The 12298-nt window shown below is 43.8% G+C and overlaps 1 protein-coding gene across 2 annotated transcripts; it reads right to left on the bottom strand.

The window, feature by feature from the left end:
- C17H17orf62 (chromosome 17 C17orf62 homolog) lies at positions 121-10627 on the bottom strand. Of its 2 annotated transcripts, none has more exons than XM_021414565.1 (7): positions 10428-10627; positions 8332-8458; positions 7331-7372; positions 6243-6316; positions 5288-5384; positions 3875-4019; positions 121-3321 (listed from the first exon to the last, which is right to left on the bottom strand). In XM_021414565.1, the coding sequence occupies exons 2-7, from the start codon at positions 8414-8416 to the stop codon at positions 3192-3194; spliced, it is 573 nt and encodes a 190-aa protein (XP_021270240.1). In that variant the 5' UTR covers positions 8417-8458; positions 10428-10627; the 3' UTR covers positions 121-3191. The 2 variants fall into 2 exon arrangements, with proteins under 2 accessions (XP_021270240.1, XP_021270241.1); XM_021414566.1 differs by lacking the exon at positions 10428-10627 and adding an exon at positions 10255-10278.

Raw genomic sequence — 12298 nt, 5'->3', positions numbered from 1 at the left:
CCTGCCTGCCCACCCCATCACCTCCAGGAGGTGATGCCAAATGATGCTTTAGACGGCCATCAACATTAATATAATTAAAATCAACAGTAAAAAAGATGAGTGACACAAAACACGTTCAAGTTGATTTTATCAATGGACTTTTTAATTAAAAAAAAGAGACACACAAGGCCTTGCTGAAATTCTACTTCCATTTTAAAGTAGAAAAGCTATTCCTAAATATTTTCCAGAAGTATCTTTGCCTCCCAGCAATCTACTACAGTGTCAGAACTAGCACTTTTCATGTAATATGTAAGCCAGCTTGGCTTTTGTTACCTATGTAAATGTAACACAAGGATCAGATCTCCAGTATATTATAAAAAGAATCTGATTTTCCTTGAGAGTGAAGAAATGATCTAAGTCACTGGAAACACAAGACTATTAGAGCGTTTAAGGAATGTTCTCAGTCACCCTCCATGTTAGCTCGACCTGCAGAATGCAGCTTCTCATGTGAAATTGCTCTTTTACAACAGAGCTTGCAAGACAGAAATGGTACAAGGGAGGATTGAACCATGTTCTACATGAGAGACAGGCGACACCGGATCCGTAACGACACACAGCAGTGCAGCAGCCCTCTCTCCTGCATGCCTGCTCTCAGCAGGACACTGAGAGGGCAGGGTACGCTGAAGCATCTAGAAGGAGCTGATCGTTGGACAACTAAAAACACAACTTATCCCACAAAATATTACTCCCAGAATTCAAGCCATCCAATACCTTTCTGCAGGCCCTGCCCCCTTCTAGAGCGTCTCCTTACATCTTGGTTTGGTCCATTTGCAATGATATTGCATGACACCTATGTACATCGTGCAAGAATGGACAGCAAGCTAGAGGAAGAGCTCAGCTGAAGCAGGACGCAGCATACAGTTTAAAATTAGATCAGTATGAATACTTCTATAAAAACCTGATTTTTAACTGAAAAACCACAGCATTATTTGTATTTTCCCCATGACGTTACCTCTCATGGAAACAGAAAAGAAACTCAGTGTAACTAAGATTGAACGCAGGTTGTTTTGTCCATTTTATCCACTTAGTGCTCAAACCTCCAGGCTTGGAAGATTAAGTGCAATGCACAGCCATACCAGGTACTCCTCTAAATATCTTTGCTACAAAGAAGGTATTTGCAGGTAGTAGAGCTTTTGCTTACGTTATACCCTTAAATACTTTGTTTTTACACTACTTCCTACTGGAAGTCTTTAGAACATTCCAAACTCATTTTACAGAGTGATGAAAAAACAGTTCTTCCAAATTCAGTCTCATTCTCCTCTCCAGAATGAGTGTTACTGAGGGTATGTATTAGATTTAAACAAAAATCTCTCTGAAGCATTAAAAAAACTGCAGAATATAAAAGATTTGATGGTTTGTAGTTTACATCTTTCTGCAGAATAAAGGTCAAATTTGGTTAATTACCTGCAGCCTATTTTTCCCCCACTTTTGTACATGGTAGCTTCCCAAATCTAGTGATGGGAGGTAGAGATTGAAAGTCAACGTCATCAGCCAGCAAACTGGGAGTACTTCAAGAGCACGTCTGCTGGCAGAGCTCTGTTTTGATACCTGACACGATTACGAGTTTTTCTTATTTAATACTAACACACCTGGTTCTGTGCCACAGTCAAGCTGCATCAGCAGCAGCTCCGTTACACCTGGATGATCCTTTCAAACCAGCAACAAGAGCACACTGGTCTCACAGACACAAATGGCTGAAGCGGAATCAACCTGTTCTTTGGTCAGGTGGATGTACACAGCTTCAGTTACCAATGGAACGTGCAACTGAAATCATTTCGTAGCTTTCGCTTCTTTAGAGGTAGAGTGTTTTTAAACAGGAATGCAGGTTCAGTCCTGAAGAAACAGATGCCAGCTGCCATTTAACTGCTGGCATGGAAGCAAGCCACTCTGACACCCTGTAGTCTACTCAGATCTCCCAGAGGAAACGACCAATGTTTTCTAATTCAGGTCTAACTCCATGCAACTCCTAACACAAGTTGGTAAACTTGAATACAAGCAATTCTAGCACGTGGAAGGAACTTTCAGCTCTTACAGTTTCTGTACTTGCAGTACCGGCACATTGATAGAGGCACAATGAAGTTTTAGTTCTAGACAGAACGTGCTGACTAAAAGAGGTAGCTTTTACTTCATCAAGTACCTTGGAAAATTCATAATTTTAACCATCTGTGAAACCATCGGTCAGAGCAGAAGACAGTACACAAGTAACACGTGGGCCCAAGCCAAACACTCGGCCCAGCTATCTTAAAAAAAAAAACAAAAAAACACACCTAAGTTATTATTTACCCCCTCATTACTACAGCAAAATACTTAACAAACGTAGGCTGCCATGGTGTCTGACATCAGTCTTTTCCCTACCTGAAGGAATGTGTGTTTTCTTCCTTTCTAAATACACAGTTAAAAGAGTAAACAGTCTAGAATAAGGCTATTCTTTGGGTAGTCTATGCCCAGAAGTTGAACAGAACATGTCAAAGGCAGTGAATGACCAACATGATCATTTTTTGGTTCTTAGTTATGGCTCCTTAGCGATTCCAAGAAAAATAAGACCGTAACAAGCTGAGCAACCTGATGTTTAAAATTCCAGACCAACACTCATGATTGCCACTGGTATCTAACGGCAAGTCAGTAGTAGAGAATATAAAAGTGCCACTACCCTGCATCACCTTAGTGCATATATTAAGCTGCTTAAGATCAATTTAGCATTATATTCACTCATTTACAATATTTCAAAAACCTCAGAGCATTGCGTTTTGAGTTAAATTCAGCTATTCTGCATTTCAGATACTGTACCTGTAGATCCTTGTAGGAAGTGGAAGCTTACGCCTATAACTCCAATTCATTAATGGGAAAGTACATTTTTAAACCAGTACAATAATAAATAACTACTCCTAGACAATTTTGACAAGTTCAAAAGACAGCTGTGTCCACATCCATGAACCAAGACAATTTGCTTTCAACTCTACAATGGCAATCTGGGGAGCACAGATCTTGAAGCAGTTTAGCACTAAAGAAGGTGCCCTAAGACAGATTCCTCCCACTGTAAATGCACATGTAGAGAAATGCCCAAGTCAAGACTGAGGAATTTCTTTATGAAGAACAACCAATCTGTCATTTCCAGATCTTTGAATGTCTCTGCTTTCTTCAGCTCATGACTATTAATATTCATCCTGTGGCTCATCAGCATCACTAGCCTCTGTTTCGCTGCTCTCATAGAGATCTCCATGGCTCTCTGCTCTGTCCAATTCCAGAAAACTGATGACGAGCTTGGCAACTGCTTCCACATCACTGTGCAAAAGAAAAAACATTGTAGGAGTTAATGGAATTGTGGTGCTGATGAAACAAGAACAGGAACATTAATTTTTTCTCCAAAAGCGTGGTCAGGCACTGGAATGGGCTGCCCAGGGAGGCAGCTAAGTCACCATCCCTGGGGGTGTGCAAGAAACGTTTAGATGCTGCCCTAAGGGACATGGTTTAGTGAGAAATATTGGTGGTAGGTGGACGGTTGGACTGGATGATCTCGATGATCTTTCCCAACCTTGATGATTCTGTGATTCTTGAGAACAACTCTTTACAGGGCCAGCTGATATGACAGAGCGTGACTGACAGCATCCTGCATATAAAGGCACATCAAGCTAAGCAATTCTTTCCTTGTCAGAACACATCAATCTTCTTCTCACAGTCCCTGCTGCAAGTGGTTTGAAAGTTAAACCAGTTTAACAGCCATATCAGCATGCAATGGTGCTAAATGGTGCTAAAATGATTTGCTGGCAATTACTGACCCATGCAATTGGTTTTCCATCTTACACATTCTAGTTAAAGAAAAGGGTCCACACTTCACCTTCTGCAGCCCAGCACAGCACTCTGAGTCAGTGGGTGTGAAAATCCAGTGATAAATCGTAGCACAACCAGGTAACCCTTCCCAAAATATCGCACGGTCTCCTCTTCCACATTCACATCTCTGATCTCATGCAGTAGAGCAACCACTGTAAACAGATGTGGAAAACATAGTCATCTATTATTAGCATTTCAGTAAATCCTCAGCACTGCCACTAGGTTCTTGCGTGACTGGGACTCTGTGCACTTGAGTGCTATTGCTCTGACCTCACACAACTAGCACAGTCTTGTAATACCAAACAATTGCTAAAGCAATGGACTCAAACAAAATGAGAACACAGTACTTACTGGCTGGTAAAGCCCTAATGAACAAGTTACACTGCCTCCATAGAAATGGAGACCATTGGTTTCTTACTTGGCCACGCTTTAAAGATTTTTAACTCTTTCTGTACAGAGTAGGTAAACAGCTGTTAAGTTTACTGAGATAGAACAAACACTAAGATTTAACTTTTCAGAGTATCTGCTCATCTCTGCATCTCCATATTAACCGTCCTTGAAATAGGTTACTACCAAGTAACCTCTCAGGAAGAGATGTGCTCAGCTCCAACATACCCAAAAGAAAAGTTCAGAAATTAAACATTCTTTCCACATCTCTTATCTTCCACCTCCAAAATGCCCTGTTTAAAATCCAAATCAATTTTAGGACATGACAAATTTTGTCAATTTTCTAAGCACCTTGAGAGCTGCTTTGATTTAGACTACCAAGAATAAGAAAATCTGACACTGAAGATCCTCCTTTCCAATGAGGCACCTGCCTCACAGTAACCTTAAGGAAGTCACATACTATACTTCAGCTTCTGTCACTTCATCAGAAAGCTCAAAAGAAATGAGATGTTGCATTAAGCTGAGCCTACTGAATATGCTGTCTTAAATGGACATTAACTTTGTTTTATTTTCAGAATAATCCAAATGGTTCATTTCACTTTACATTAAATACAAATATTACCCACACATCTTAGGGAGCCTGATACAATTTTGAATCCACCCATACTTAATATAAGCAAAATGTTTTTCCACCTGTCCCAATTGCTAAGCAGGCTACCTAAGGGAAATGCAAACCTGCCAAAGGAATGGCTTAGACCAATATGGAAAGCAATGTGGAAGTTTAGTTATCCTGAATTAAAATAACTAACATGATGCATTCAGTACCTTAGCCTGAAAAAAACAACATGTAGAGCCTATTTATGACTTTTGCTGCTTGAGAACAAAACATACCTGGAAACTTAACTTGTTGTTGTAGGCCTGTTGTTGTACAGGCCTAACTTGAGTACAGAACTTGAGGAAAAAAAAAAGCAAATTCTTGTTGTTTCTGCCTGCCTGCCAACTGGAGTTGCTATCACAAATGCTGCTTTCTCACCTTGTTCACTGCCTCCTTTTGAGAAGGTCAGTATTTTTTTGTAAAGATTGAATGTTTTTAGGCAGACTGTTCCCTTGTTCTTGTCAAATACAGCTTCCTGTAAAATTGAAAAAAGAAATTAAAAAAAAAAATCAATATTCTCTTTGTATACACTTATTTTAATTCTCTTATATCTAGCTATTTTAATTGGAGACATTTGTCTATTATTGGACCATGAAAACGGTGATCTTGCACATGGTTGAACAGACTTTACCATGTCTCCTGTGTTACTTCTAGAAGGAAGATAAGCTGGTTTCACTGGCACTCCTGCCACATTCTTCATGTAATAAAAGCTACACTTGGAATCAAATCGGAACAATTCCTTGCTGCTCCTGTAACTCTCTCTTACAGACTGGGCTTACACTAGGTTTAAAATTTCCCAAAGAGTCAATGAGAATACTAAGTCTCTCACGTGGGTTGCTTACCTAATAACTCAGGTCAGTGAAGTGACAAGCCTGTATGGGGGGATACAGTTCTCAGCCCATCTCCCAACATAAACATCCACGAGATCAAAAACAAGCCTCACAAACACCATTTTTTCCTAATTGGAAACAGCCTGAGTAGACTGGAAGGCAGAACCACCCTATTCAATGGTCACTTGTTAGTAGGAGCAGGTGAACAAATCGGTGTAGCAGCTAAAGGAGATCTTTTTTTCATTCATTTACATGAAGAGAAAAAGCCACAAAGAGCAGATCTGCCTGCACATCTGTCACAAGGGCACGTCTCCCCTTTAAAAGATGTCTTTTGTTCAACTCCACATCCTAGCGTAAGAATTCTGAAGTTTCCTCAAAACCAAAAGCTTAAATTGCCAGTTTCAACTGCACAGCAGTCAAGTACATCAGACAGCTGAAATCAACACCTGACAACCATTCCGGAGCTAGCACAATAACCTCGTTTCCTGAGCTGAACATCTTACCTCCCACTGCTCCAGATTCTGTGCTGCCACAAAGAAGCATCCAGCCATGTAGAAGAGCTTCCATGCCAAGCTGTCTGAACAACGCAAAAGATGCACAAAGTTAAGAGTTTCTTCCCTTCTCTGGTATTCAAAACTGTTTTGTGTGCTCCTTTTAAAGGCAACAAGGAAATAAGTGGTTTCTCTGATGCAGCATTTTTGCCATTAATTCTAACGTAAACTATTTCAGGGTTCAGGGACAATGCAAAGTAATTCACTGAAGCTTCACAAAAGGAAGCAGTCAGGCCTTTTAACAAACCAACATTTTTATTTTCTGTCCTGGAAAGGTTTACATCTAGCAGCCTATCTAAACAATTTGCTTACTCGAGCTTTTACTGAAGGAAAAGTAGAACTGTGATCAGTATTGTTTCAAAAAAAAACTTTGTAGCAATGTCTTAGTTGTCTGATATAGTCAGTGTCTTAAGCAGCTTTCACTGGTCTTTGCTCTTCACATAAATACGGACTATAATGGCAGTACATTGTTACACTGTACTAAGCTTTGAAACTTGAGGCTCAACAGGATGCTGCAAGAGAATCACAGAACAGCTTGAAAAATCAGTTCCACAGATGGAAGAATACCTGTCACGTAGTGTGCTCTGCTCTACTGCGGGCAAGCAGCGCTAGCTGCCTGCTCTCAAAAGGTGCTTTTTTATGAGTAATCTCTGCTAGTGATGATCTAACAGTTTCCAGAGAAACGGAGCACTGGCATCAAAGGCACAGAAATCATTTCATTATGGGGACAGCCAATCCCAGTATGGCTTCCCAGGAGACGGTGAGGAGCAGCTAATCACATAAAGCATACTGACAGCACGAAACGCTAGAGCACTAGGTATTATTATTTAAATACTCAAAAACCGCAAATGAGCAGGGAGATGAAGTAAGAAATACAACATTCAAGCATAATAAATCACACAGAGGCAAGAATTATTATTGGATTCTAATATTCATGTCACAAAGTGTGACAGGTATGTATGCTGCCTTTGTAAGGCTGCACAGAGCCACACAAAGGAGTCAACAGGAAAAACAATTCTTGAAAAATGATAGGCCATTACCTGCACTGTAATAAGCAGCAGCCAAACCTATGGAGGCTATTCCTAGAATAAAATGAGAGAATCAGAACAAGGAACTCAAACCTCCTGACATTCCCTGAAAATACAGGAACTCTCACAAATTAAAGCCACAAGGTCTTGTGATTGCAACATTGACTACTCTACAAAAGACAGTTATTTTTCTTTGAACTCAGTGTAAAAATATATATATATATATCTCCTACACCTCATATGAAGAAATTAAAGAGCAGAGGGGACCGAAGTCAGAAATAAAAGGTAGTGACAGAACCGAGAACAGAATTTTAGAGAAACTCAGTCTAACCATTACATCATACTTCCCCTCAAGCTCAGTACAACTTTGAGCATTACGCTTCTCACGTTTACGTTATCAAGATTATTTTCCCCCACCCCGCTAACTGCGGTGGAGCCAACAGAAAATTTGTGCAATGCTGTGTCAGGAGCCACCAGCTGCCTTCCTCCATTCAGGAGGAAGCTGTGGCAGCGTGACTCTGCAACTGAGCATTGCTACAGTGCAGATTTTGCCGTTTCTGAGAACCCAGACTTTTTTTCAATGCAAATGTGGATCCTATATGCTGCCTGGCATACAGTAAAACTTCCTTCCCAGCCCTTTTGAGACTTCCTTAGAATTCAATCCATGAGTCTGAGGTTCTGCAGATGACAGACTGAAAAATCATCAGTCCCACTGTGAAACTACCACACTAAGGAGGAAACGTCAGGCTCATTTAGGGACTATACTAAAGGAGGAGTTCAAGTCACGATTCCCATTCCTCAAAGAAAATGCCTGAAAGATATGCACTTCGTGCTACAAGCTCCTTCAGGAATTCATTATGACTCCCCTCTCTTAGAGCATGCTCTGAAATAAACTGAGGATTACAACCAACAAAGAAATTAAAGAGCATCGGGGATGTAAGTCAGAAATAAAAGGTAGTGGCAGAATTGAGAACAGAATTTTGGAGAGACTCAGTCTTTCTTACAATACTTACCAACAAAGACAGACCAAGACCTGATGCCAGGTGACCTCGTCAGATGAAGAAGGGAACTTGTGCGGGTTTCAATGAACATGTACATCTTCAGGAGCAGCTCCCCACAGCCCAGTCTGACTCATGAAACCTGTCCAGAACAAAACAAAAATAGAAAGTAAAATTTTTGCTGACTCCAACACTCTCCCTTCCTAGCATGTTACGACTTCTTACCAAGTTTTTAGCTGGACTATGATAGCACCCAGAGTGGGAACATGACCTTTTTCTCACAGGAAAAATATATGCACATTTTTAAAAGTGCAGACAAACAAAAACAGTCACAAGGAGGAGACTTGCACAACAGGAATCTGAACTACCTTCCAAGAAACTTTGCATTTTGGGAATAAAGACTCTGTTCCTTTCTACCACAACCCACTTGCAGAAGAAAAAGTGAAAAACAAAAACCCGAAACAACATTAGTGCTGCATGAGTTAGCAATTCTCCAAACTAGAAAAACAACAAGGGTAATGCAAAGGCCCTTGACGGCACTTTTGTGCTACACATAGAGGCAGCCACAACAGACTGTCCTGGCAGCTGAAGCAGGACCGCACAGCCTTCTGCACCGCAGACACTGGGTCCCTCATTCCCCAGGACAGAACAGCAGGGTTACGGCCTCAGCCTGACAGCAAAGTGTCAGATAATGCCGTATACGGCATTCCCAGCTTTCAAGCCTACTCCAGAATAGCAGCAGGAACTTGCAGCAATGCTCCACTCTCGCCAGCAACACCATGCCTTCAACCGAGACAGAAAGCAAAAACAGAGCTCAAGAAAACAAGTACCTATTTAAAGACAGTTAAGAGCCGGGCGATCTCACGTAGCATTTACAGCATCTATTTACTATCTACAGCATAAGACAGTTTGAATTCTGACATGACTGAGAGCTTCAGTGCAAACCAATCCTAAACCCTAACACTACCAGCACAAACTAAGAACAGATGTGTAGCAGATGCAAGTGGCATAGGAACCCAGCTGAGCTGCTCAGAATTGCCCCCAGAGAAAGGACCACTGCTTCACTCGTAGTAAATAAGTAGAGGTGCTTGCTGTTGTTGTTACGAAGTCTACAATCCAGGAAAAGCAAAACGCATCATTACGTCAGCAGGGTATCTGCTGACTGTAATCAAGCCAACTCTTGTGCTCACAGACCCAGTTTGAGGGAGCTTGGCATTAAGGATGAGCTGCGATCCAGGCTGCCGAGGAACACCAGCACCCAGCAGGTCTGAGTTACCACAAGTGCAGAGCGGAGCAGGCCCGCGTGCGTGCAGGCTGGCAGGTGTGTGTGTAGCTCTCGGCCCCTGAGTTGCTGTTCTTGGATAGCTCCCGACACGCCCCAGTTCTGCACAGGCTGTCTATTTGAGATACAAAGCTACCAAGGATTTTGTTTTCTGTTTAATAAAACTGATTTCGCCAACACTTTTCATTGAAATGAGAAGTGCAGATGCTGCACAGAGATTGAAATCGGTCACATCTGAGAGAACCCAAAACTGAACAGACCAAACCACGTCTGCACAGACACGCTGCATCTCCTCCGGATGTCGAGCATCACATTTTCAAACGGCCCTGCGAGGTGATGTGCATTCATCCAAAAACATTTCTGCACGAACAGAGCAGCTTCCTGCCTACACGCTGAGAAGGGCTGATGCACAACCCAGGCTGCATTTCACGAAGACACACTCAGGTGAAAGCAAAACTTGCTCCCATAGAGAGAAATCCATCAGCGTTCGCTTCTATACCCCCCCAGCCCACCCCACCCCGTACTACTTCAGCAAAGTCCCGCAATTCAAACACGGCTGCCAGCCCCATGAGGGCTATCCAAACCAACGACACAGCCGCACAGATGGGTGCGTGGGGGGGTACAGAAACCACAGAGCCCCCAGCAGGAAAACGCACCGCAGCGCGCTGCCCAACCCAACCGATCCGGGCGTCCCCTCTCGCTCCCTGCTCGGGGCCGCCTGACGCGGGGCAGCACGGGGCGACCAACCCGCAGGGGCTGCGCCTCAGCCCGCCCCGCATGGCGGCACCGCAGGAGAGGTGCCCGCCCCGAGAGGTGCCCGCAAACCTACCTGCCCGCCCCGAGAGGTGCTCGCTGCCGCCTCTTCCAGCCGATTGCCTCACTCCCCCTAAAGACGGGGAACGCCGGCAGCCATGCTTAGTGAGGGCAACCACGGGACAGAGCTAACCTGCCCGCCCCGGGATCTCTCGCGCTTTGAAACTGGGAAAGGAAGAGCCTCACCCAAGATGGCGGCGCGCCGCCCGCGTTCAAGATGGTGGCGGAGCCTGGGCGTTGTGTTGCCTGAAGGTCGTCGTTTCCTTACGCTGCGTAGCTTAACCCATATAGGAAAGAGCAGGGAAGGTTCTGTTGGCAGAGTGGGGGGCTGCGTGCTGTAGGGCTAGGTAAACGAGGTAGGACAGCTTTAGTGGGTGCACTTGGTGCTGGTTTGCTGGACTGCTTTGGGTGAGGTGTGTTCGGGCTGGGGCCGAGGGGATGGTAGGGCAAGGTGGGAATGGGGGTGCCGGCAGAATCCTGGAGTCATACAGCCGTTGGGTTGGAAGGAACCTTACAGCCCTCCAGCCTCACCCTGCTGTGCCCCCAGCTCGGGCTAACCAGGGCCCACCCACAGCCTGGGGCACCTCCAGGGATGGGGCACCACTGCTCTGCACAGTGCGGGGCCTCACTGCCCTCTGAGCGAAGAATTTCTTCCTAACACCTAACCTAAATCTCCCCTCTTTTAGTTTAAAGTTATTCCTCCTTGTCTTATCACTATCCAACCATGTAAGAATTTGTGCTCTCTCTCCTGTTTATAAGCTCCCGTCAAGTACTGGAAGGCCACAGTGAGGTCTCCCCGGAGGCTTCTCCAGGCTGAACACCCCCAGCTCCCTCAGCCTTTCTTCACAGGAGAGGTGCTCCAGCCCTCTGAGCATCTTCGTGGCCCTCCTTCTGGACCCACTCCAATCTCTCCGTGTCTTTTTTGTGTTGAGGGCCCCAGGCCTGGAATCTGTCCATCCAAGGAGCCTCTCCCAGCTGCCCCCAGGCTTGGCAGCACTGGTGCCTGCAATGACCCGTGGAGGCCAATGCATGTCAGGGTTCTCAATGGTAGCCAGTGCATACCTGGCACTTGGGGCACTCTGCCATGCAGTGTTTGCGCTGGGCTGTAGCCACTAGTTGCACTTCTGTGCATGTTGTACATTAGGGCTGCAGCACAGTGAGGTTAGTGGGGGGTCTCTCAGTGTCACAAAGTTGCGCCAAGACAGCTACGTATAGAAGACCCAGTAGCCGGGATCTTGAATCCCTCCACTGCAGCAGAGAATGCAAAGCAGAAATAAATGATGCACTTATAGATTTAACATGAATGTTGTGATTTTCATTAATCATATGTCACCTGTAGGTGTGTGTCTTTGGAAAATCTGTTTGGGGAGGAGAGTTTCAAATTCAACTGAAATCCTGAGCATCCTTCCTGATGTGGACTGTGGGCTACATTTGAAAATTCCTTTGTGTTTCAAGTTCACTTGAACATCATTCACATGCAAAAGTTGTTCTTGTTTAATCCATTAGAGTATTTGCTCATGTCAGCTTTGGGACAAAATGGGTAAAATGTAGGCACCGGTAGCTTAGCTTAACTTCTTGAATTCCCTTTACATAAATCAACGCATCGTTCCATCTGTTAGAGATACTTGGTCCTCTCCCAATTGCACAGGAACGTGGTCCTTCCTGAATAACATTCTCAGTTTTGTGTCTTTTTCCTAATACAAATCCAGGTACTCCAGAGAGTTTGCTTAAGGCTATAATGTGCTTAAAGTTTGTGCAGCTGTTCCTGAACATCACTGTGGGTGAATGGTAACCGACTTTCTGATTTGACAGCAATTAGTTTCAGATTTGAGTTAGACAGTCCAGAGTCCTTTAGGTTTAGGTTTAGATTAGACAGTCCAGAGTGAA

The sequence above is a fragment of the Numida meleagris genome, chromosome 17 (genome assembly GCF_002078875.1).
Source record: "Numida meleagris isolate 19003 breed g44 Domestic line chromosome 17, NumMel1.0, whole genome shotgun sequence".
In the NCBI taxonomy this organism is placed as follows: Eukaryota; Metazoa; Chordata; class Aves; order Galliformes; family Numididae; genus Numida; species Numida meleagris.
The sequence above is the reverse complement of the archived record's forward strand: the minus strand, read 5'-3'. Positions and strand labels throughout refer to the sequence as shown.

Bases quoted from the DNA above. Each gene is read 5' to 3' on its own strand.
- C17H17orf62 (XM_021414565.1), bottom strand. From the start codon at position 8,416: ATGTACATGTTCATTGAAACCCGCACAAGTTCCCTTCTTCATCTGACG. The intron at 5,385-6,242 runs GTAAGATGTTCA...TCAATTTTACAG, and splicing joins AGAATCTGGAGCAGTGGGAG to GAAGCTGTATTTGACAAGAA. The intron at 3,322-3,874 runs GTGAAGTGTGGA...TCTTTTGCACAG, and splicing joins GCTGTGCTGGGCTGCAGAAG to TGATGTGGAAGCAGTTGCCA.